The 27489-nt window shown below is 40.7% G+C and overlaps 1 protein-coding gene across 1 annotated transcript in view; it reads right to left on the bottom strand.

Moving 5' to 3' along the window:
- Window positions 1-27489, bottom strand: part of LOC120737965 (protocadherin-15-like) — a 230699-nt gene that overhangs the window by 121303 nt on the left and 81907 nt on the right. Inside the window, exons 10-16 of the mRNA XM_040038931.1 lie at window positions 23605-23713; window positions 20184-20296; window positions 12642-12848; window positions 8572-8706; window positions 5407-5556; window positions 5160-5251; window positions 4548-4649 (exon numbers count right to left, since the gene is read on the bottom strand). Coding sequence (XP_039894865.1) covers window positions 4548-4649; window positions 5160-5251; window positions 5407-5556; window positions 8572-8706; window positions 12642-12848; window positions 20184-20296; window positions 23605-23713 — 908 coding nt within the window. The remainder of the gene's footprint in view (window positions 1-4547; window positions 4650-5159; window positions 5252-5406; window positions 5557-8571; window positions 8707-12641; window positions 12849-20183; window positions 20297-23604; window positions 23714-27489) is intronic.

Raw genomic sequence — 27489 nt, 5'->3', positions numbered from 1 at the left:
ATTTCAGATCATCAAACTAATTTCAATATTAGAAAAAGACAACGCGAGTAAATACAAAATGTCGTTTTTAAATCATTTTATTTATAAATAGTGACAAATTATGGAAACCTACCTGACCTTTTGTAAAAAAGTAACCCCAAGCTGATAAACAGCTGATAAACAAAGTCATTGACATCTATCATTCTAGAAGGGGATAACCCAAAGACGTGCCATTATCTATAAACGGAGAAAACTTGGAACAGTGACGAACCTACCTTAAAAATTCCCTCAAATCACATTAACAACCCACTCAGGAGGTCACAAAAGACCCCAGAATGATATCTACAGAACAAACAAGCTGCTTTGCAGATTCAGGCCCTGGATAACTTGTTGTAATTGATGGAATCGTGAATTCTGCTCTCAAAAATTGAAAGTTTTGGAGTGCCCTAGTCAATGCCCAGATTTAAATCAGATTGAGATGCTGACCTTAAACAGGCCTTTCATGAAAATCATCCAATGTGGTTGAATTAAAATAATTCGGCAAAGAAGACTGGGCTACAATTCCTCACCAGTGATGTGAGAGACTCATTAGCAGTTATTGCATATGGCTTGATTGTAGTTCCAGTTATTAGGTTAGGCAGGTTTGGATAATCTTTTTTTTTAATTAATGAAGTGCATTTCATATTTTCTCTGGTTATCTTTGTCTAACATGAAAATTGTTTGATGATCTGAAACTGACGATCTTCTTGGTGTTTGTCCTAGTATAGTATTAATCTTGACTTAAACAGGTAACCTCCAGGGCTGGAAAACCAGAAGCAGAAGTGTCAAAAACTCTTGTTTCTTAGAGCTGCCTTCAAACGTCTCCATAGAAAAGTTAAGAGCAATAAAAAACATTGCAGCCTGGTAGATATAGTCTTGACCTCCCTTTTCATGCTAACTGCATGGGGCTGAATTTTTAAATGCTTACCTGACTGAATTGCTAAAAGCCAAGGATAATCTTTGACTAAAACGCAATTAATACTGGTGGTTATAGCTGTTGGCTTTTTTCACCTCAGCTAATTAAAATTACTGAACTGGAGCTTTTGATTGTGTATATGGCGTTGGTGCCTTTTGATGCGAATTAAATTATCAGCTAAATGTAAGAAAACCGCATACACATCACATTCAAAGGTCTCTGCTCCAGTTTCAGTGAGTGAATTTTTAGTATTTTTTTTTCATCTTACTTAGCACTAATTAGCAAATATTGATGTCTGGGTGATGTACATATACAGTCAATGCACCTTGTTAACTAAGCTTGCTAGCTGTAGTTGATAAGTCACATCACTTGTGCTCCCTTTCATAATTCACTACATGACACGTAAGGTACAGTAAAAATGATCTCTTTTTTGCAAATTCACTTTTTATCTAACATCTTCATCTGTGTTATCTTCTCTCTCTCGTGGTGATTTATTTCATTATTAAAAGTTCCAGACGCCTAACGCGATACTTTAAAAAATGCTCTCTTTTGTTTTTGTTAGCTGCCATCATAATGAGGACGCAGCTCATTCTGAGTCCAGATTTATAGTTTTAACAAATCTGTAGCACAGAGAGATATTGATTTGTCATGCAGGTTACATTTTCAGCTGAGATAAACGGGGGTCTGGGGAAATTTGGGGACAATCTCCATGCCAATCACTGGAACCACCTCAATCTGCAGAAGTTCACATTCTATATTGATTTGGCAGCTTCATGGCTAGAAGGATAAAAAAGGATTCTAGTTTTGGAATGACTGAGAAATATTGCTCCAGAAAAGCAATGTGGCATGCAAGCTATACATTATTCTTGCTCTACACATTAGATACTATCAGTTTTGCTGAATTAATGTATTAGAGTTGGTAGGTTGATTCAGAGTAAATGTGAAGGCAGTAAGCAGGTCAGAAAATGCAAAAAACTTTAATGCTTTATAAAGTACCTGAACTTTGGAAGCTTGAGATGAAAGGCATTGCGCGTTTTATTTTTTACATTATTTACATTTACATTAGCTTCCCAAAATGCAATCAGAAATGTAACTACTGTTTGACGTTAATAGTAAAACACAAAGCACAAGGGCACAACAGTGTCTGATATCCAGAGGTAACCCATATGGTCTGGATATTTCTGATGTTTCTGTCTGGTCAATTTAACATTGTGAATAAGTGTTATGGCAGTAACCTCTATGATTTATTGTCTAAGTAAAAATTAAGTTACTTCATCCAATCAGCGCAATTTCTCCAATGCATAGCAACCAAAATCACAAAACGGCCAACTGCAATTTAGGAAATGTATTCTTAAATAATTTCTTTACGCTAAAACCAAGCAAAGGTTGTGTTACAATTATGTAACATGTCTGTGACAGGTCAGGCTAGTAAGATGTGAGCTAAAGTTAATTTCTTGCTTCCAACTGTTTTGGAAGTCTTTCTTCAGAGTTTATTAGATACTGTACCTTCAGTATGAGACAAAATGAGAGAACTGTGTGTATTTAAGCATGTGGCACAATACATTTTTTGCCATTTATATGAAATTTATCAATTGATCTGTCTGAGATGCAGGTTTCCCAGAGTCACAGTTGAAATCTTCAGTTAAAAATTCACAAGCTACAGTTTAATATTTGCATTTGAGTGTTCATTTCCCAAACTACATGTACAATATTACCTCTAATCAAAATGTCAACTATCAAAATACATTATTTATTTATTAATGAAGCTCTTACCTTATACATCATAAGTGAGCTGAGCTGCACTGTATTCTCAAATGTTGCCCAAGCACCAGCACATACGTTTGCATACATAATAGTGCATGAGCACAGTGCGTTATTCTGTCAGAGCTGTGGGAATATCTGAACGAAATTTAGGCGCAGATACTTTATTTGGAGTGACACTACACTACTGATGCTGCACACTGCTGATACACAGACCTTACCATATGCAAAAACGTTCATTTTACACCTTCCAGCATTTTAACCACGTCTCAGGGGAGCTGATTGAATACAGGTGCATTTTTGTCAGATTTCTAAAGAGAGCAGAAGTCTCCACCTGTGCCCACTGACAGTTCAAATTAAATGTCCAAGTATTCAATCACATCCTCAAATGTATTTTATAATCAGAAATTCAGATATATCTCCCACTGACCTGCTCATCTTACATCAATTTAAAAAGACTGACTTCCTGTTATAGCAGCCTGCCTAACAAGTGATAATCACCTGGGTATTGCCCTTTTCTTTTTCCTCAAGCGGTGTGTAAAGGAAAAAAAAGAGTCTTGATTAAATGTTTCCCCATGTTTGCACCCAAGTGTTGCTTTTGTTCTGTGCTTCTCATTTGTAAAGCAGGGACTCGGCTCGTTTGTCCTTTCTACAAGGACGCACAGTGTTAATTTGTCCTTTTGCTGCGCTATTCCCAAGTGCAGAATACAAAGAACAACACCCATCGAGTATCAGAAAGCTGTGTGGTGATGTAGATCAGCGAGTATGACTTTTGTTTTCATTGATGCCAATTACTCCGATGCTTTTGTGCAGTCTTCTTTATGGTGTTCCTCTATCTGATAATATACAACAAGACAAGAAAACAAACAAAAAAACAAAACTAAGTGGAACACAAAAAGAAGGATGACGTACATCAAAAAGTCTAAGCGTAACTGTTATACACAAAAGCTCATGGCTTGCTCCCAGTGAGTCTCTTTTGTTTCTTGCGTCAAGTTGCAGCATGGAGCGGCACAAAACACTCAAAAAAATCAAACTCTCCGAGAGTGCAGCTGCTACATCAATGTGTGTTCCAGTGGGTGAGTGGTTCAATGGTTGGATTTGCTTCTGTTCTCAAATATTGTACGGTAACTGCTTGAAACTAAAATTTCACATCTCTGCCAGACTATAGCTACGCAAATCAATACTTACAAAGAGTTTAAAATGTATTAGGAGCAGCTGCCTTTTCCATTTAATAAAGCTGGTTGGAGAACAGCAGGGAATTGTGATTTGCTTAAAGTTATGGTCCTTACTGATTCAATTAATGATGTAGAGATGCAGAGCAGGAAACAGGATAGAAGAAAATATTTAAAAAGCCGTGTTCCCAAGTCTGTCCGTACCCCTCGAAGGCAACAGACCATAGTGCACTACATTTGCTTTCTACCTCTCTCTGTGGTATTTCAGATGCCACGTATGTCAGTATTTGTTAAAATCGTTCCTTTTTGGAGTCAGAGACAGTATAATTTTCTCTCTGCTCTCAAGAAGAGGGTGTCTTGAGGCACCCTTTTATTCTGCATTGTTTCCCCCCCCCCTCACACTCACACTATCCATTTTCTTGTTTCAGACTCCTTTTCAGCTCTATTCCGATTTAAAACTATAATTTAAGATATATATATTTCTAAGAATGAAAACAACTTGTCTGAAAATGGCGAACAGAAAGAGTGACAGGAGAGGGGTAACAAAGTGGGAAGCGAAAGACAGAGATGTGCCGTGTCTGACCATGAGTGTGGACGCTCCGGAAATCTGATGACCTTTCGAGTTTCATCACCAGACAGAAAGAAAATACCCGGCGAATCACAAAGTGAGAAACCCCTACCTTCGGTGGGGTTCAGGCCCGTTGTCCATGGCTTCTACGGTCAACGCATAGCTCTGCCCAACACTTAGCTGCACGCCTGGTGCCACAGTGATGATCCCACTGCTGTGGAAATAGTTACATTTATCTGATTATAAATACTTATCACACTTTCATAGTGGATTTTCTAACTTTACCTGAGCTATTCAAGAAAATCACCAACATAACTTCCATTATGCTATTATTGCTAACATGCATAGTTTGCAAAAGCCTGACAATTTAACCACTACATTTATTTGTATTCTCGATCCAATGTCTAAACCACTTATACCAAGCAACATCTTAAGCAGGAGTTCTATCCATTGCAATGCTGTGTTGGTTTCCTGGCAACCTTAAGGCCACAATAAATCCCAAGTGACTCTTTGTCATTGTTAGGCCTATACATATTTTTTTATTTCCGCATAGATTGGTGCAGGCGAGCGGTTTCACCTTTTTAGAGCTTTTATGTTTAGCTGAGCGATTAATAGTTACTGCTAGAGATTTCAGTCTTCAAAATTGCAACAAAATAGCAAACAAGCATATTCCCTCAATGCTAAAGAGTAAATAAAACAAAAACAATGCCACTCATCAATTTACCTGTTGCCTATGACAAAGTGTCCTTGGTGACCAGCCAAAATCCGATACGTGATGAGACCGTTTTGACCTGCATCGGAGTCAAATGCTGACAGCTAGGAAAAGACGCATACACACACACACACACACAAATGTGATTCATGTCCAAACACTCATCAACATGCTCCAAGAAAAGCTTTAACGAATCACGCTGCTAAAGCTGCCACAGACTAGATGTGTTATTAACCTGTATGTGTTCGACAGCGTGTACCTGTAACACGGCTTCTCCAGGCATCATGTCGATAAACAGGTTCACATTATAGGAAACATTAGGAAAGGTTGGAGTGTTGTCATTAGCATCCAACACTGTTATGGCCACGGTAACTGCAGTGCTCTCCTGGACACCGTCTGATGCTACAAGCTGAGACAAAGGCAGAAAAAGGAACAGTTAACAAAGCAAAGAGCCAAAGTGTTCCTTCTTTTAAAAAAAACACAGTCTTGATTTTGAGAGGCCTGCTGATGAGAAGGCGGGTGGACTATGCACTGAATCTGTGCTTGACATCTTGATTTTCCTTAACTTTGTATTTCTCTTAAAAAAAATTAAGGTGTAGGATTCTTTTGATAACAAGAATAATAATAATGTTATTTTTAAATGACGTTACTTCATTAGTTTTATCTTGAAATAATGAGTTGGACCCCCTTTTTTGTCTTAAGTACAATTCATTGCACAGAATCACCAAGGTGTTGGAAATATTAAGCATAGACTTTGGTCATTGAGGTGATAGCATCACACGGTTGCTCCAGATCTTTGGGTTCCACCACAACCCAAAGGTGCTCTATTGCATTGAAAACGGGTGACTGTGGAGGGCACAGTGAACTCATTATCATGTTCAAGAAACCAGTTTGAAATCATCTGAGCTTTGTGACACGGAATATACGTTAAAATATCGGTACACCGTGGTCATAGAGGGATGGACGTGATCAGCAACGAAACTCAGGTGTTTAAACTACGCTCAGTTGGTGCTATTGGGTCCAAAATTCTGCTGGGGAAAAAATATATATCTCCCACACTACTACACCACCCCCACCAGCGTGAACCGTTGATACAAGGCAGGATGGATCCATGCTGTTTATGCCATATACCCTAAGCCAAGTTGGATGAGTTGTAGCCTCAGTTTCCCTAAGTGTCCCTAACTGAAAGGAGTGACACCTGGAGTGGTCTTCTTCTGCTGTAGACACTGTGCTTCAAAATGTAGCATTTAACAGAAGTTTGCAAAATACTCAATTTTCATTTCTATTCTATTCCATTCGGATGCTGTCTGATTAGAAATATGCATTAACAAGCAAAGAGATGTACCCAATAAAGAGAGTGTAGTTACAAGATGCTTCACAGTATTTACCAAAAGAAGGGACATTAAAGAATTACAAAATCTGTATACAGAAAGGAAAAAGAAGACAATAATGGAAACTGTGGAAACTCTTTAATCAGTGCTGGCTGTCTCTAATTTAACCTACACGCAAGAGTACTCCCGGTAACTATCGCCATTTATAATGCATACATTTATTTAAAAATGCATATAAATAAGAAATAGCATTAACAGTGAGAGTTATGCTTAGTCAACCTTGTATAAAGAAGACTGAAAGGATACTGTACAATAAAGGTGAAGCTGGCTGGCTTTTGCTTACTATCAAGTGAGCAGTAATGTTTTTCTGAAAGCAAACTGCTGAGCTCCTCTAAGTAGAGCCTGTTCTTTATTATTGTGTTTTGCACCCTGCCACTTTAAAACATCAATTTTTGTGGCTTCATAGGTACAAACACGAAAAAAGCTCAACTCGACATGAGAGAAATGTCAAAAACTGATTGTCGTTCAAGTCTTAGGAGCTCGATTAACTTAGATAAAATGAATCACGTTAAGTATGTTGTTTGTTTTTAAATCAACTTTAATGTCACAAGCATGTTTTTAGTCTCCCCTGTCCTTTGGTTCATGCTCTGACATGTTCAAAACATTCAAACGTCAATTAAAGCGCTTCACATCCATGACAAATTTTGTTTATGACCGTGCCTGGTTTCATCTTTTTTTCCCCAATGTCCCTCCACTCGCCCATAAATGAGTCAGTAGCAGAAAAATTCAAGCAAAAATGTGCATTTCAGCCATGTTTAGAAATCATTCAAAGCGAATATCGGCAGGAAAGAAGTTTCTTCGCTGATACCAATCTTCTCCACAAGCTCATCTGCCAAGAAGCTGATTCACTCCTTCAAATGAAAATCACCCACCATTTCTCATATCTCTCTCTCTGCCTTGAGTTTAATTTCTCCTCCAAGGCTTTCATGATGATTACTGTACACCTCTGCCTTTAAATCAATACACCAGGCCTTCTGCTTTTTCCATCTTTAACTCCCAAATTGCTGAATACACACTCAAGGACACATAGAGCCACATACAGTCCCACACACACACACACACACACACACACACACACACACACACACACACACACACACACACACACACACAGCCAGAGTTACCAGCCTGAGCTTGTCAGATAACAGCTGCTGTGTGAAGTAACAATGCAGTACATCATATACTGAGATACATTTTGATACTCTGCTTGACATTGGGCAGCTTACATGCGCCCTACCAATGAAGACGCTGCTGGATTAGATTCCACTGATAAATTAAAAAAAAAAAAAAAAACAGGGAGGGGAAAATGAAGAAAACGTATCTGATATGACAGACAGAAGCAGAAAAAATACGGAAAGATGTGGACACAGAAGGACTGTAATCACTGTAATTAGTCTTGTTTGCTATATTCATTTCTACAGTAAGCAACAAAGGCATTAATTACTAGTGACAGTATAATAATTAATACTGTCATTTAAAACTCATTTTTTAGAAGCACTGTTAGGACAGAAAATCAAATCAACTTTTAAAAACATATGAAGGTTGAAGAAATTCCTTCCATGTTTGCCCTTTTCCTTTGCCTTCTCATGATTTTTGTACTTCGGGCATCTCTATCCGCCTCCCTCCACAGTAGGTCTGTTGTTTGTGTTCTCTGTAACCCTCTGCTCTCTTCTTTCTAATCTGCTTTTTTTTGTGTGTGTGCTTCACCTGTACTCACATCCTCTGCATTTTCTCCACTCCTCACTTTATCTCGCTTCTCTCGCCTTACTGCTAAAATGGCTTAAAGTCGGGCTCAAGCATAGGTTAAGAAACCCGAGCATATTTTTATTTTTCTGCGTATTCCTCTGGTGTCATTTTATTTCCATTTTTCACTTCTTTTCGTGAGATTTTTTTGTTTGTTTTTCCCAAGATCCCTGCTTTTATCTGACTTTGAAGGGGAGTTATTCAAATGCATTCAGACACTTATCTATCGCTTTTCCCCTCACATGCAAACACTTTGTGTAGTGCACACAGACATCAAGCCCATAGAGTACCGTGAATGTGTAGGAGTCTTGTGTCTCTCTGTCGACAGGCTGCACCAGAGTGAGGTATCTTTTGATTCCAGTAGCAGATACAGAGAAAACATGAGAATAGCTGTCCAGTGAGAATTGAAGCTGTGGATCCCGTGTCTGTTGAAGAGAGACATAACAACATTACAACATTTAACTTTTTGTTTTTACCCTTAAATCCTCTGCTGGGGGATCGCTTGCACTCAGATACCGTTCCTTCATGTCTCACTATCATCTACATTAATTACTATACATGCAAACCTGTAGTGAAGTGGCTACACTGGATTGGTTAAAAAAAAAAATACACAGAGTTTCTGGCCAAGATGATAATTGATGGGCAAAAGTAGGCAAGAGCCAGCTTTCAAACTGTGTTTCTCTGAAATAATTATATTTAAACATTACAAAGCTGAATATATCAGTGGCAAAACACAGTGAATCCACACGCTTCATAAGCAAAACAGCTGTGAACAAAGAAGTGCTTGGACAAGAGATGGTTAAGAATATGAATGAAAAACATCCCTTGTGTTTTCTTGACATAACAAATTCTAAGAAGAGGGCTCAATTGGTGTGTGTGTGCTATACTCAGTGATGGAGAGGCAATCCTCATCCAAGCCCTCCTCTGACATTACCTACACAGTCATCTCTTCTGTGTGTGTGTGTCTGTATGTGTGTGTATGGGAGAGAGAGAGAGAGAGGGGAGCTCTCATTCCAGATAAGGCTGGCTCAGCAGGGTGGGGGGGGGGGGGGGGGGGAGCTGATAATACTGTCGATGTAGCCGGTGTGGATATTGAGTCATAAATAAGCAACACACAGCAGCACAGTTACAGGCGCACACAGATACTCGCATTTGTATGCGCACACACATAAATAAAAGTGATGGATGTCACATAAAAGCAATTAGGACTAATCATCATTGTTGGTGCTTAATGCTGGAGGAAAGGCCAGGGTTAGCAATATTAAAAATAACTCAATGTATATCACTTGACACACACATACACAGTCCCAGGAACACACACAAATACACACATTATCCTCTCTAAGCCCATTCCAAGCTGTTGGGGTCTTTTAGAAAGCAGCGAACCAAAGCTTGTTTTTGTCAAAATGCCTATGCTACATCTTAAACAAACTAAGCTCTTGGGAATGCATCGGCGATAACAATGTTGCAGCACTGTAAATATCTTACATTACCGAGAGGCAATTTAAGAGGGAAATGGTTTTACTATCCAGATTCAGAGGGAAATTAGATAGGGCACTTCACACACTGCAAGCAAGGCACAAAGCCGAGATTCGGCAGAGCTTGAAAGAGGGCGGCGAAAATGGACACTTGAATAGACCAATCCCTCATTTCTGTGTGGTATGATTAAATACTGTCACCATGCTTCTAGCTTTGTTTACATGATGGTTTAATTTTGTTTCTAGGCAAGAGCTGGTTTATTTACATGAGAGCAGGATTTTATATCAGTAAGGTAAAGAGATACAAAGTGCTTCTAACAGCTGACCAGAAGATAGACCCATGCCCTGATGGTTTAGTCATAGCTTTGGTAGGCCTGTCAAGATCTAGATTTTGCGATATGTTCTACATAGCCCCGCCAGCAGCAAGGCATCTGAAGGTAATATACACTCACCAACACTTTATTAGTACAACTTGCTAGTACAGTGCCAAAGTCTATTTTTCCTTTTAGGACTTCCTTACTACTTTGCGCTGGAAACATTTCTTTGAGAGTTCAGTGCATATTGACATGTTAGAATCATTCACATTCTCTCGTGCTCTACTGGGTTGAGATCCGACGACTGTAAAGGCCATTTGAATACGGCGAGCTCATTGCCATGTTCAAAAAACCATTCACCAAGTTGAGCTGTTTGATATGACGAGTTAAACTGTTGGAAGCAGCCATCAGAAGATTGGTCACTGGGTCATGAAGGGCTAGACATGGTCTGTAACAATCCTCAGGTAGGCTGTGGCATTTAAATGATGCACAGTGGGATGTGCCATGAAAATATACCACCACATCATTATATACCCCCATATCTTTCCTGAACTGCTGATCTAAGGCAGGATGGATACATGCTACAATGTTGCTTAATCAAAATTCTAATCCTACAATCAACATTGCAGCATACCTGGCAATGTTTTTCCAATCTTCCATTTTCCAATTTTGGTGATTAGAATTCACCCATATGAATTGTACCCTTAGTTTCCTGTTCTTAGCTGACAGAAGTGGTCCTCTGCTTCAAGTTCAAGAGATGCTCTTCTGCAGACCTTGGTTGTAAAGAGTGGTTACCTGATTTTTTGTTGCTTTTCTATCAACTTAAAGCAGTCCGGCCATTCCCCTCTAATCTCTGGCATCAACAAAGTCTACCTGCTCAGAGAACTGCTGCTCACTGGATTTTTTCCTGTTTTTTGGAACATTCTCTGTAAACTCTAGAGATAGTAGCGTGGGGAAATGTCAGTTAACAGTTTCTAAAATATACAGATCAGCCTGTTTGGTACCAACAACCATCCCATATTCAAAGACCCTTAAATCACCTTTCCTTTTGTCTGAAAAAAGATCTATTAGTCGTAAGTAGACTTGTAGTCAAGACCGCCTAATCCGAGACCAAGACAAGACCAAGACCAGAGGGTATCGAGACCAAGACAAGACCAAGACCAAGTCGAGACGAGACCAAGACCGAGACCAAGACCGGGACAAAAAAGACTAACTTTTGTGTGCTTTTGAGGGCTGACATGATGGTACTGACTGGCCCCAAAGTCATCTGACAAAACAGCGATCACCTCCAACAACTGTCTAAAGAATGGGAAATATGTAACTGGTTTCAGTTATACTTTATATATAGATAAAATTGTAACATCAAACTGAAGATTATAATTCACAATGTGGAGGGATTTGAGCATGGCTGAGCCACTGTGTGTCGCTGTGTGACAGCTGAGCAGTGAAAGGAAATTAATTGAATTTAATCTCGCTCAATGGGAGTCGACTATTCTGATTCACTACAAAGCACTCTCTAAGCACGGCTCTTAGAGCTAAAGCTTTTGCGCATGATACATTATTGAACGTTACGCTGTGTGTCATGGATACTGTTGACTCCAAATCTCCCGACCACTATGTTTATCTGAGACAGCAAGACCGAGACAGCGAGACCAAGACAAGACCGAGACCAAAGTCCGTCGAGATCAAGACAAGACCAAGACCACGTAAAAGTGGTCTCAAGACCGGTCTCGAGACCAAGACCGGTCTCGAGACATCCAACTCTAGTCGTAAGTTATTAAAATATGTGCTTTTGTGGTCCTATGTAAGCTGCTAATCATGTCTGGCTAACCTGTCACTCAGTTTCCCTCTCTTTTTTGTTATTTAACAATGTTGCTGAAAACATGAGATAGAGCGAAGAACAGAGAGTGTTTTCAATCAGCAATATTAGCTTAATATGTAAGCTAGCACCTGATAAAACAAAATTGTAAAAATAAAATATCTGCTAGCTTAAGCTGTTATTTTCAATCCCCTGTGTGAAAAGTAGGCAATTAGATAACAGGCCTTTTGTCTGCCTGTTATCAAGGATGTGCCTTTCAGCAGTTGTATTATTTACAACAAGTAAATCAGTAGGATAGCAAAGAGCTTGACAGGCCTACAGAGGAAAATGATCTCTAATACAACAGGAAGTAAAAGGCTAATGGTCTGTTTTCATCTAGTATAGTAAACTTTAACATCACAACACCAATGAGCATTGACATAAGTGAGTCATGTGTCTGTTGTTAGAAGCACAGTCCTTGTTAACACCACTCAGAACTCTGAAGGTCAAGATAGAAGGAAAGCACCGAGCTGATACCTACAGGCGTCTTATTGAGTGCCAGCTATAAAAGAAGTAGATTCAACAGATCAAAATGTTGTAAGAGTTTTTACACATACTAAAAAATCCAAACCATTTTAAAACAGCTGCGTCGTTCTGGTTTTACAAGAACATTTTCATTCTTCACTCTGTTAGAATTTGATTAATTAGTAACAACAATATTTAGTTTTTGTTTTTGTAATCAATCACAGCTCTGTACATGTTCATCATACCTCCTCCACATCATTATCCAGTGCTATTATGGCCAGTGGTACAGATAGGCTGGCGCTGGTCGCTATGGTGGTTCCCACTGGCGATGCCTCACTGATGTAGCCATGGTAACTAGGCTGCAGGAAGTAGGGTGCCTGGTTGTTTTCATCCAGAACTTCGATTTGAAGGCTGGCGAAAGCTGGCAGGGGGTGGCCGTTGTCCTGTTCTGCCTAAAGGGGAGAGAGGAAAGTGTAATAACAACCAATTTAGCTTTGAATCTTCTCTAACTGACCAGCCATAAATCACGCTGCTAAGCTTTTATGTCTTTACAGTGGTTGATGAAATTACACACAGTGATATGACAGATGCTGCGACTACCCATGCATTACAGTTCCACATGCTGAAAATAGTAACAAGTGTGCTTTTTTTGTTTGTGCTGGTGATTCTGTTTAATCAGTCTGTCATTTTATGAAATGATTTCTCTAAGGAAATTGGTAAGTCAAGTTCAAAGGTTTAAGTGCTGCTGAAAAAGTATGAGTTGATGATTTATTTCTGAGTTCCAGTCTTTTTTTCTTTTTCTTTTCTTTTGTTTTTTTAAGTTTATTTAAGTAACCAGTAGAGTTGTATATATTTTACAAGTGAAAAATGCTAACATGGATCCGTAATGAAAGTTCAGCTACAGGTCAGGGCTAACGTATTAATTTGAGACCCGTTTTTTGTCTACGTTTGCTTACATTTTGGCAACGTAACATTAGAAGTATGTAGAAATGACAATGAGCAAACGAAAACATGCTTTTGAGAAATTGTCATTTTAAAAACAAGAATCTTTCTTTGCAAAAGCATTCCAACCCTTCATCCAGTGCATTGGCAGCCAGTAGAGCTTTTATTTGGAAAAACCTTTCATGATTCATCACAAAGAATGGATGCCATCTCAAGGTTTTTCTATAGATATTCTGTGGGTTTCAAGTCCACTCAAGTATATTCAGACTTGTGTCAAATCCACATGAGTATGATCTCTTAAAAGATGAACAGTTACTGTGTTTTGGTTTGTTCATATTCTTTTTAATTCTGAGCAGTCTCCGTGTCCCTAATGGTGAGAAACGCTCTTTTAGCATTATGATGCTATAACCATGCTTCACTGTAGGGATAGCATCAGTGAGCTTAATGAACACCTGTGCTTGGTGCTCATCAGGCAGAGTTCTTGGAGTTCATCCCAAATAGTTTTTGGCACATCGGATCATATTTTTTCCTCATTTTTTAAATGTTACAAGAAACATCTGAGGCGGTGACCACTGAGGTGCTGGTCACATATCTGACCAAAGACCCTAATTTACCTGTTATTGTCGTACTAAAGTCATGAAACGTCCTTCTTTCATTTCACAAAGGCAAAATAAATTGTTTTGTACAAATAAATGTGTACCAATCCTTTTAGTTTACCTCAGGTGGATTATTAAAAAACCAGTGTATTTCTGTTACTTTGCTCCCTTCTGTTGCCTTTCCTTTCATTATTTATTCATTTTTTTGAAAGAGCTATTAGTTGTAAAATTCTGTAAGTATGTGAGAGTAGTGTAACATTTATATATATATATATTAGGGGTGCAACGATATTCGTATCGATATTGAACCGTTCGATACAGTGCTTTCGGTTCGGTACGCATATGTATCGAACAATACAACATTTGTAATTTATTTTATCAATTTTCCTTCTGACGATGCTGTCTGTGTTGAGCGCTCAGTGAATCTGTGTTCGACTACTCCGCCTAGGCTGCACTGTCGAGCGCAGATCCACTGAGCGCTCAACACAGACAGCATAGTCAGAAGGAAGAGCGCAGGGCAAGCTAGCGAGACAGAAGTTAAGCTCTACTTGCAACAGGCAAATTGAACCTCATTCAGATCTGGCGTTTGGAATTATTTTGGTTTTCATGTGACGTATGACCCTGAAGGTAAGCGAGTCATGGACTAAAGTAAAACAGTATGTTGGATGTGCCATGCAATGCTCAATTACATTGGTGGGAACTAGTGTGTTAGCGCAGTTAGCTCGTTAACGTGTTTGCCGTCTAGCCCCATGCACGGAGCGATCGGCGGTAGCTCGTTAACGGAGATTTGCCGTGTTGTGGCGTTAAGGTCATTTCAACGAGATTAACCTGAAAGCACTAGTGGGAACACAACGAATATGACTGCACATTTATGCCGACATCATCCTAGTGCAAAGACAAAAACAACAAGCATGCTACTAATTTTAGCCGAGTCATTTAGACAGCTGTTAGCACATGATTCTCCTTATGCTGCTGAGAATATAGCCCAGAAGAAGCGGATAGTATAGCTTTTATTTTGGAAAGAGACATTTCTCTGTAATAAACTCTCTTTTCCAAAGATGAGTGATTCCTCAATCAGATACAGGGCTTGCAATATCGCTAGCCCGACGTCCCGGAGCTAGCGATTTTTTCAGTCGGGCTACCAAAATCTATCTCTTCCCTGCCCGTCGGGCTATTGTAGGAAAAATATATGTCAATGCTTTTGCATTCTTTCAGAAATGTAGCTGGGTAATTATGTCATTGGCATCGGTGAGCCACTATCAATATGTGACATATTGAAGTCGCGTTTGAATTTGCGCTTGTTTTTTTGCTTTCACTTTGCAATCGTGCGAACTGTGTATAGAGAGCAACAGCACTGATCTGTGAGTGATGATAATTTGTGCACCAATTCCTCTGACATCGTCTTATTAATCGTTAGCTTACTATGCAAAAATGACAAGTGAAATCTCCCACAGCAAGCTTAAACATGTGAGAGGTTGATCGCGCAGAGAATCGCTGAGCTTATGTGAGTGCATGTGTAAAAGCATTTCAGTTCTGCTGAGCCAAATAAGACAGGTCAGGGTGAAGAAGTGACAGCCAAAGAAAAGCTTACCACAAAATGGAAAAGTTATGACAAATCAGACTATAAGGCAAAAAGAAAGTGCAGCTTTATGGTTTCATGGACAAAAGAATTTCTGTGGCTGCAATATGATGAGCTAAATAACCAGGGCTGCACATAAGTGGTCCGCAGGTGCGCATTCGCTGTCAAAATAAAAAACACGCACAAGGGTTAGGGTTAAATTTAAAAACTGTACTTTTGAGTTAAAATATATATTTATAATTTTAATAAATGACAAATTAAAAATGCATGAACATTTTTTTGTATCGAAAAAATATCGAACCGTGACACCAAAGTATCGAACCGAACCGAACCGTGAATTTTGTGTATCGTTGCACCCCTAATATATATGTTTTTTTTTTTTTTTTTTTTTTTTTTTTTTTTTTTTTTTTAAATGACATCAGAAACAGCAGTATGCGACATTACGTGATGGCAGAGCTTCAGTTCATCCTTTGTCATTTTTTTTTTTTTTTTTTTTAATTTTTTTAATATTTTTTATTTATTTATTTTTTTAATAAATAGGACAGGGGGAATGAATGAGAGAAAGAGGGGGAGAGAAAGAAAGAAAACCAAAGGGGAGAAGAGACGGTGAGAAGGGGGGGGAAGAGAGAGAAAAAAAAAAGAAAAAAAAAACAAAAAAAAAAAAAAACTCCTGGGTCACCTGTATGGAGAAAAAAACAAACAAACAAAAAAAAACAAACAAACAGAGGAGACAGCAAACAACAAAGAGCAACATAATAATAGAGAAAACAAAGCACCATCACAATAAACTAGCTAGTCATAGATATCAATAGTTACTAAATAATAAACGATATTGTGCAGCACGCAAGATAGACAGCGCACAGTGTGCTTTGAGGCAGCAGCCAAGAAAGCTTTAGTCCGCGTCTGTGAATACCCATGTGTACACCTGTGTGCATACCTGTGTGGATCAGCATGCTTGCATTCCAAAGGTTTCTCCATGTAATGATCTGCTAGGGAGTGTGGGGGGGCCACAGCCCCGTCCTCCAGGGTGTGAAGCGGGTATGGAGGAGATCAAAACTCCAGACATCCAGAGGCCCCCAGAACACAAGAGACCATGGAAGACCAACAGAGGGGCAGCCGCGCCACTGTTCCAGTAAGAGCTGAGGAGAGTCCCAGATGAGGGCTCGCCCAGCAGCCGCGGAGCAGAAGCCAGGGGGAGTTGCAGTGACGCGCCCGTGAGCTCCGCCGGCCCCCAGCTGTGCCTGAGTGACCAAGCCCCAGGCCGAGAGGCCGGGGGCACCCCATCTCCAAAGGGGCCCGAGCGAGCCCCAGGCCCCAGGCCCCGACAAGCGGCCGCCAAGGAGTGAGCCGGTGTGTACCCGGACGCCCACCCCCAGACACAAAGAACCACCAACACACCGACACCTGAGGGAGTCCGCCACCGGCAGGGGAAGTGGTGGTGGGTGGAGATAGGCCTCCATACCTTGGAGGGCCTGAGGTGTCCCCAGAGAGGTGGCGTCTGATACCCAACCTGACATATAGACACAGACATACAGGCACACACAGACACAAACATCCATTCCCACCCTCATGCTCTCATATGCACTCACTCCACACTCAACCAACGTGGAGACAGACATAAAGAGACGCTGTACACACAATCACACTCCCCAAGCGTACTCTACAAACTGGGTCTAGGTACCTTTGCCCTTGGAGGGGGGAATTGCACCCAGACCCAGGTGGTGTTACCCTTTTCCCTGCGGTGGGGAGAGGCAGACCACCCCGACTCCGCAGCAGCAGGGAGGCCCCACACCCCAGACCGCAGTCGGACGGCCAACTCCTCCTACTAGCCCTCCCGCTCCAGCAGGCCGCAGAGAATGGGGGTGGGAGAAGACTCCAAACCTCCCTCCACCCGCTCATTGTAGTGTTGATGCATATGTGTTCTAAGGTGCAATTAAAACCCAGGAGGGCATGGAGCTACCTGCCAAGGAGCAGCAGGTAAGCGCATAGTCCCTCCTGCTAGCCCTCAATGACTAAGTGTATTTAAAATTGAGAGGTGGGCAACGACGTCAGGGGTGAGGTATACACCCTGATGGTAATTTGGACTCCGTGATTGTGCCCACCCCCAAGATCCTATATGTATGTGTAATGAGAGTGTGAATAATGTGAATGTCTAAGTTGTGGGATAAAATTGAGGCAGAGGCAGCCAGAAGGGGACAGAGGGGGGGGTAGCCTCCTCTGCACCCTGGTGACATACCCCTACTCCAAGGCCCTGCACGTGTGGGTGGTTGTGGAGGAGCGGGAAGAGGGAGGCAGCTGGAGATGGGGAGGGAAGGAAGGGAGGGGCAGGTAACCCCTCCCTGGGGCCAGCTCCCCCGCTGACCCCAGTAGGCACTCCCACCCTTCGCGACCCGCCAGGGAAAGGGGGCCCAGGCCCATCAGACCGGGGCCCAGTGCAGTAGCGCCCCCCGGCTCCACAGAGCCCTGGACAATCCACCCAACCCCACCACAGAGAAAACTGCACCCACCCCACCATCCACTCATCTTCCAGACTACATAAGACGGTAAACGCCCAGGCTGAGATCTTCCTCCACCTCTCCTGTATCTCCCCCTCCTGCAGAGAGTTCCTGAAGAGAAGAAAGCTCCTGCAAGATGTGACCATCCCCCCCACCAGTTGAAGAGCCCCCCAGGCGGCTCGACGCACCGGCGGCACCCTGCTCCAGGGCCGGGCCCCCATGCACCCACCCGCCCACAACCCCGGTAACACACCAACCAGGACCCAAGCCCCCGAGGCCCGGCCCGGGCCCCAGCCCAGAGACGGAGCGCCCCCAGAACCTCACGCCCATCCCGGACCCACCCAGGGGCAGCCAGGTTGCCAGGTCAGTAACCCACGTCCGTCAGCACAGACCCTCCCCTAGCCCCGCTGCACGCAGCCGCGAGGAAACAGTCACCTGAGAGCCAACAGAGCCCCCAACCGGACGTGACCGCTACCCCGGGTTGAGCCCCCCAAGGAAGATGCCTCCGGGGAACCCCCCGACGCCCTAAGCCTGTCCCTACCCCCTAATATATATGTATATTAGGGGTGCAACGATACTCGTATCGATATTGAACCGTTCGATACAGTGCTTTCGGTTTGGTACGCATATGTATCGAACAATACAAAATTTTTAATTAATTTTATCAACTTTCCTTCTGACGATGCTGTCTGTGTTGAGCGCTCAGTGGATCTGCGCTCGACAGTGCAGCCTAGGCGGAGTAGTCGAACGCAGATTCACTGAGCGCAGGGCAAGCTAGCGAGACAGAAGTTAAGCTCTCCTTGCAACATGGCAAATTGAACCTCCCCCACCCTCATTCAGATCTGGCGTTTGGAACTATTTTGGTTTTCATGTGACGTATGACCCTGAAGGTAAGCGCGTCATGGACTAAACTAAAAGTATGTCGGATGTGCCATGCAATGCTCAATTACATTGGTGGGAACTAGTGCATTAGCGCAGTTAGTTCGTTAACGTGTTGGCCGTCCAGCCCCACTCACGGGGCGATCCGCGGTAGCTCGTTAACGGAGATTTGCCGTGTTGTGGCGTTAACGTCATTTCAACGAGATTAACGCTGACAGCACTAGTGGGAACACAACGAATATGACTGCACATTTACTCCGACATCATCCTAGTGCAAAGACAAGTGGAAGCAGACAAAAACAACAAGCACACATGCTACAAACTTTACAGAGTCATTTAGACAGCTGTTAGCACACGATTCTCCTTATGGGGACCTGATATGTTTAATATGCTGCTGAAAGTATAGCCCAGAAGAAGCGGATAGTATAGCTTTTATTTTGGAAAGAGCCATTTCTCTGTAATAAACTCTCTTTTCCAAAGATGAGTGATTTCTCGATCAGATAGATTTATTTATTTTTATTACTTTGTTGTTTCAACAACATTAAATTTAAAAACTGTACTTTTGAGTTAAAATATATATTTATAATTTTAATAAATGACAAATTAAAAAGGCATGAACATCGTTGCACCCCTAATATTAGGGGTGCAACGATGCTACTCCGCCTAGGCTGCACTGTCGAGCCTAGGCGGAGTAGTCGAACGCAGATTCACTGAGCGCTCAACACAGACAGCATCGTCAGAAGGAAAGTTGATAAAATAAATTACAAATTTTGTATTGTTCGATACATATGCGTACCTAACCGAAAGCACTGTATCGAACGGTTCAATATCGATACGAATATCGTTGCACCCCTAACATATATATATATATATATATATATATATATATATATATATATATATATATATATATATATATATATATATATATATATATATATATATACTTTTGACTAAGCAAAACCTGATATATGTTATATGGTTTAACTGTATTACTGGCCTTATGGAGGCAACACCTACACATGCATACTACTATAGCGAATGCTTTAAAGTTACTATCATTAAATGTCTTCATGGCAGACTACTTTTAATCATCAGGAAATAAATAAACCTAATACAAACAGTCTTTATTAGGACTTAGAGATTTGCTGATCAGCTTGATGAATATTTGTAGATTAAAGGCATTAAAAAAGCACTACAGAGTGAACTGGCGGGTTTCTTTGAGGTAGAAGAAACATGCAAGAAAAAAGAAAATCTCATTAAAACTGTCTTGTTTGCTGCTGCAGTGTTTCTCACCTTGATCACCAGATCAAATCTGTGGTAGTGCTCTCTGTCGATGGGCTTCAGTAGCAGAAGTTCTGCTGTGGTTCTGTTTAAGCGGAAATATTCTACATAGGACTCTGGTTTGCCTGGAAGAGAGAGGACAACAAACACAAACAGTAAGAGCAAACCAAAAATGCATTTTTAACAGAAGATATACTGCTGTGGGAGAGGGGAGGAAACATTTGTGTTAGAATCACTTTATGTTTGCTTGATGGGTTTCTAGAGGGAGAATCCAAGGCAAGAGACTTGGATAATGCTCCCAGTTTAAAGATCTCAGCTCGCAACAGGTACACACCGCCCATACATATATGATTCCTATGAAGGCTACATTGTTCAATGGGGAAATAAAGCTCTGGTAAAAAGAGCAGCAACACAGGCAGATGTACACAATCACATTTCTCAAGTGTGCACTTCGGTCTATGTTACATCTTTACAGCTACAGCAGCTAGCATTGATCTGACTGGCTTTTGAGAGATGGCACGTTCCAAGACAGATGATTTCTACTATGTTTATGGATACTTTGTGCCTCCACTTGGAATGAAATGTGCTACATAAATTTCTTTGAGTGAGTGCCCAATATTATATCTTTTTTTATTATTATATCTAAGGCATGTGTTTTTACCTAGAATCCAAGCTTAGGTAAATATATTAAGCATCTTAATTTTGCAAAAGCCCTTTCTTTTAATGTTATTTCTATGTTAGTTCAGAAAGAATGAGGGCCAAGTATGACATGCAGCAAGAGTACAACTGGACAGATGTCTCATATGGAGGACTTTGAGTTTTTCAAGTTGTTCAATGTTTCCTTCTTTTTACTTTTATTACTATTTACATTTGCATCTTTTTCTATTTCCTTAATATTTTCAGTTTTTAGTTATTAGATTACTTACTGTTTGTTTTAGATTTTATTTGTGGTCTCACAAAAATCTCATCTCATCCTCCTGTATAAATTACTTTTTTTTTTTAAAGTTTACTCATATGTCTACATTTCCCTGTTAGATTATCAACTCCAGTCTTATTTTGATAATTATTTGTCTCCTGTGTTAAATGTTTTACTCCCCCTCCTGTCTCATTGTCCTTGATTATCTTTACCTGTGTTTAGTTACCCCGTTGTGTCCTATTTCCTGATTACCCTTTTGTGTATAAATGTAGGGCAATCGTGGCTCAAGAGTTGGGAGTTCGCCTTGTAATCGGAAGGTTGCCGGTTCGAGCCCCAGCTTGGACAGTCTCGGTCGTTGTGTCCTTGGGCAAGACACTTCACCCGTTGCCTACTGGTGGTGGTCAGAGGGCCCGGTGGTGCCAGTGTCCGGCAGCCTCGCCTCTGTCAGTGCGCCCCAGGGTGGCTGTGGCTACAATGTAGCTTGCCATCACCAGTGTGTGAATGTGTGTGTGAATGGGTGGATGACTGGATATGTAAAGCGCTTTGGGGTCCTTAGGGACTAGTAAAGCGCTATATAAATACAGGCCATTTTTACCATTTTTTTGTGCATAAATAGTGCTGCAATTCCCATCTTCTCTGTGTCTTTTTATCTCCTGCGTGTTTCTTGCTTTTTCAGGTGAACTGGCGCATTTAGATGTTTAACAGTAAAATAAAAGCCTCACTTTTGATTTATTTAACCTGCCTCCATTAATGGCACTTCAAATATTTGTCAGATCCTTCCTTAAAAATCACAAGTAGTGGAACCAAAACCACTGCAGTTCACATTAAATATTCCTCAGCTTACTTTCAAGAGTAATTTCTGTTTTTAGATTTAGAATCATAATGTTGGATGAGCTGCAAAGCTGCAACATCTTTTTTTTTTGCCCTTTGTCACACTTTCTCTAATAATCCTCACTCAGAGAGAGATTAGTTTCACAGGAGGGGTCTGGGAAATTTAATCAAGCCTGTGTCAAGTCATGTCAGTACATTTCTACAGACTATGCACATCCTGACTCGTTGAAGTTGTTGTTATGCTGCATTTTATAGTTTCAAATGGTAATCAAAATATTTTGTATGATGCACAGTTGTCCTATAGTTTTAGATACGTATAAAGCACTAATGAGAAACAATTCCACCTCTGTAATTCTGTAAAATGTTATCTTTCACAAACTGTCCAGAGCATACTTTTTTATCACTGTCTATTTAAGTTGCTTCATCAAAAGCCTTAGGAACATTTAGGCCTGGTCTCATTCTCCACTCTGATGGCAAATGTGTGTGCAGCTGTGGTGCTTCTGTAGGTGTGTTACTTGATTCCATTTGATTCAGCACAGCTTATTTATACAGTGCTAGCACACAACAGGCAGCTCAGGGTGCTTTATACTGTAAAGTAAAAACACTGATTAGTGAGAGAACCCCATCAATCCAACAATCCCCTACAACAAAGCACCTGGTAACGGTGGGAAAGAAGAGGTTCAAGAAAAACCTCTAACAAAAAAGGCTCAGATGCTCTCACCAACCTTATTACCTGAGGTTGGTGGGGGGAAATAAATGACAGAAAGCTGAAACCATGAGCAGCAAACAGGATGGAACACAAAACATAATGACATATATGAAAGGGGAAATAAATAAATGGAGTTCTCTGTGTATCATGAGCCTAAAACAGTGGGATGGTTTGGTTTGGGGTCATTTGATCCAGGTGTAACTAAGCTTTTTTTAAAAGGAACATTTTAAGCCTCTCTTATGCCATACAGGATATGCATACACTCTTAAAAGTAGAGAACATGCATCTCCTAAACCTAAACCGGGAGGTGGTTCCAAAGGAAATGAGCTTGATGGCTGAAGGTTCTTGCTTAAATTCTACTTTCGGATCATCTAGGACCACCAAGTAAGCCTGCATTTAGACAACAAAGTGCTCTAGTGGAAATAATATAGTACAAGGCAGCCTTTAAGATACAATAATTCATGCACTTTTTACTTTTATATTAAAATTTCTGAGTGTGGACGTTAGCATTGGGCCTTAAATCTAGCCTAAGGAACCGCAATACCACTGATCTACATTTGACAAGATAATCTCGAAAGAACAGAGTCAGAGCGTATTGCCCTGTGTAAGTGGCATGTTAAATAATGTTTCACCAATCAGTCTTAAAAGAAAATGTGAATTTAAAATTGTTTGGGTAAAAAAAAAACCCCAACAACAACAAAAACATAAGGATGCTATTTTTTCCTTTTCACCTACAGCCAATTTAGAATTAACAATTAACCCAACATGCCTTTTAGGTTGTGGGAGGAAGCCAGAGGACCTGGAGAGAACTCACGTGGGCACACAGAGTACAAGCAAACTCGACACACCAAGGACCAAGCAGGCCAGAGGGTTCTAACCCAGAACCTCCTTGCTGTGACGTGACTGCAAACCACTGTACCACTTTGCCATTTATTAAATAACTTCCTAAAATGTTTAATAAAAACAAACAAACCTACCAATAAGGATGGAATATAGGATCCCCGGCCTGTCAGAGGGAGGTTGTATGTTTCTGTCCTGGTCCACAGCTTGTATGGGTGGAGTCACATTGAGCGGATTCACCTTACTCTGGAGAAATATTTACCACAGAGTGAGAGAGAAAAACAATGAATCAATCAAACTTGGACATAGAACAGCACTTTTAACATCCACTGCCAACGTTGTGTGTGTGATAACAGAAGCTCTGCTAAAATTAGGAGGAAGACATAGCAATTATTTAATTACTGGTGGTCTGGGAAAAGTTATTTTAATGCACAAACTATATCCAAGCAGAGGAAACATCGGAAGCAGCAGAACAGGAAAATGTATTGTTGAAGACAACACAAAATTGGAGTAAATTTAAAAATCACACAGGAGGGTAAATATGCACATCCACACACTAAAATGTATTATATAAGTGCAGCATATAAATGGTAATATATATTGTGCACACACCCACGCACACACACTCAAACACACAAATACACAGTAGGAGTTGAGAATCTGGCTCCATCTGCATACTAACGTGGCCGGGCTATAATGTTGACTTACGACAGTGCGATATTGCTGTGGTCCGTGCAATGAGAAGACCCCCGATGGGAGAAATATAACATGTCCATGGGAATAAATTATGATCACTAAGGAAATAAAATGCCAAACAAAGCACAACAACAAGCCTGCGAGTTTTTCTAAATACGCATCCTCCCATAGACATGCATGCACCGTACACACCTGCTATGACACAACATTTAACTGCCGCACCTGTCATGCACCACTTAAAATCTACCAGCCTTCACCGAGCCATCTTTGCTGTTGCCTGAAGAGGAAGGGAGCGAAAACACCGGCAGAGAAGAAGTTATGGGGAGTAATGGAGTGGAGTAAAAGAGGGTTTAAATATATAGAAGGGAGATGAATCTGTCAGGAGTGAAGGGAGACAGGGAGATGTTAATGCAGCATGGAAGAAACTTAAAGCCCCCGAAAGACAACCAGGTCGCTAAAACACTGCAAGAGTGCCACTGTAATTTTAGTTATTGACACCATTTAACTTTGTCAATGGGGAAAAAAAGCACTGACAACAAGAACTACAAAAGCGATGTGCGAGTCAGCCTGTGATTTGTGACGGTCGAGGCAATAATGTTGTGACACTGTAAATAATTTATCATTCATACTGTCAATTACTCCATCACTCCCGCCACATTATCTACGGGCATACACAAACTTTGATATGATTGTGACGCATCTCCAGGGAAGTCACTCACTTCTATTTAAGCTCTTCATGCTGCTGCATGGCTTGGCTTATTAACTGACTAGCTGGTAAAAAAAGCATGAAGAAATTCTTGAGTCAGTCCACGTCAGCTAAGCCCAAACCAGCAAAACTGATGATTTTTTTTTTGTAGAATTTAGAAAGTTATATAAGCTCATACTTTATACTGGGTCATTTCACTCAATTAGGAACTTTCCTAAACAGAAAAGACTACTTGACCACAACCTGATTTTAAAGCAGGGCTTTTGACTTTATAAACACACATCAGCTCAGTCAGAGATCTCTGGCTTTATGATTTTTTTTTTAATCAAGGCTTTTTTATTGCATTGCTTTATTATAAAGTGATCCATCACTTATGTCTATTAATTTTAAGAGACGGTCCAAATTAAATTTTAAACGGTCAAAATCAAATTTACTTAGAAGTGTCAAGGCTCTGGCACTGTCACTGAATTGCTGTTTAGTATTTAAGTTAAGCAACTAATGATTTTGGAAATTAATAAAATAATAAAGTCCATTAATCGCTACAGCCAATTTATACACACGAATACTTTTAAACCATTAAGAAAAACTGCTCAGTAATGTGATTGATTTGGCTTCTATACCATGTAATATTCTTACAACTTTTAAATATAGTAGTTTTTCTGCCTCTTTCATCTTCGGCTGGACTGGGCAAAACTGGGGTTACTCCATGAAGATCAATTGTTGGCTACTGCCACTCTTAAACTTAGTTATAAACTTGAGAATTTTATTTGAGTATTTGGTTTAGTCTGATATAACTGGGCCAAATAATAAGCTGGGGGTCAAAAAAAGATCAACATAGCAAGTCAAGCTGCAGGTAATACTGAAAGCTATTTACCTGCTTTGCTCTTGAAAAGTCAAAAGTTTGGACACACCTCATATTTTTTCTTTATTTTCATGACTACTTACATTGTAAATTCTCACTGAAGGCATCAAAACGATGAATGAGCACATATGTAATTATGTAGTAAATAAAAAAAAGTGTGAAATGACTCAAAAAATGTTTTAGAGTTTAGATTCTTCAAAAAAGCCACCCTTTGCTTTGATTACTGCTTTGCACACTCTTGGCATTCTCTTGCTGAGCTTCATGAGGTAGTCGTCTGAAATTGTTTTCCAACAGTCTTGAAGGAGTTCCCAGAGATGCTGAGCACTTGTTGACCATTTGTTGTCACTCTGTGGTCCATCTCATCCCAAACCATCTCGACTGGGTTTAGTTCAGGTGACTGGCGCAGCACTCCATCACTCTCCTTCTTGGTCAAACAGCCCTTACGTAGCCTGGAGGTGTGTTTGGGGTCATTGTCCTGTTGAAAAATTAATGATGGTTCATCTAAACGCAAACCAGATGGGATGGCATGTCGCTACAGGATGCTGGTTCAGTGTGCTTTGAATTTCGAATAAATCCCCAACAGTGTCACCAGCAAAGCACCGCCACACCATCACACCTCCTCCTCCATGGTTCACAGTGGGAACCATGCATGTAGAGAGCATCCATTTACCTTTTCTGCGTTGCACAAAGACACAGCAGGTGGAACCAAAGATCTCAAATTGGACTCATCAGACCAAAACACAGATTTCCACTAAGTTCATTCCCTGTGTTTCTTGGCCCAAACAAATCTCTTCTGCTTGTTGCTTTTCCTTAGTTGTGGTTTCTTAGCAGTTGTTTGACCATAAAGGCCTGATTCACACAGTCTCCTCTGAACAGCTCATGTAGAGATGTGTCTGTTACTGGAACTCTGTGTAGCATTTATCTGGGCTTTAATTTGAGGTGCTGTTAACTTGTGATTTCTGAGGCTGGTGACTCAGATGAATTTATCTTCAGCAGCAGAGGTGACTCTTGGTCTTCCTTTCCTGGGGCGGTCCCCTCATGTCAGCCTGTTTCGTCACATTCAAAGTTTTAGCAATTTTCTGGACTGACTGACCTTCAGCTTTTAAAGTAATGATGGACTGTCGTTTCTCTCTACTTAGCTGATTGGTTCTTGCCATAATATGAATTCTAATAGTTGTCAAATAGGACTGTCAGCTGTGACTCCTGCACAACACAACTGTTGGTCCCAACCACACTAAAAAGGCAAGAGATTCCCCAAATGAACCCTGACAAGTCACACTTGTGAAGTGAAAACTATTTCAGGTGACTACATCACGCAGCGCTGTCAACAAAGCAAAAGTTGGCTACTTTGAGGAATCTGAAATATAAGACATATTTAGGGCTATTTTTAATTTTTTCCATAATTCAATGTATCTTGCTTCATATTTTTAATGTCTTCAGTATGTATCTACAATGTAACAAATGTGAAAAAAAAAAGAAATAAATAATGAGAAGAAGTGTCCAAAGTTATGACTGGTAGTGTTTATATATATGTATTTACATATATGTGCATGTATATATGCGTATATGCTGAGGAACTAATGAGCAAATGGGCAGCCGCTGTGCAGGCAGGTGTCTGATCCAGGGAGCAGCGAGGCGATCAATAGAGGGGGAAAAATCTTGGAGGGCATTTGGTGGTCAGAAGAAGCTTTGTGCTGGATACCGAGCTACACAAAAGTGCACGGCAAGACTTTATGTTGCAACGGGAACTTGTCACAC

The sequence above is a fragment of the Simochromis diagramma genome, unplaced genomic scaffold (assembly GCF_900408965.1).
Source record: "Simochromis diagramma unplaced genomic scaffold, fSimDia1.1 OVJJ01000402.1, whole genome shotgun sequence".
Taxonomy (NCBI): Eukaryota; Metazoa; Chordata; class Actinopteri; order Cichliformes; family Cichlidae; genus Simochromis; species Simochromis diagramma.
This window is presented reverse-complemented; position numbering and strand designations above follow the sequence as displayed.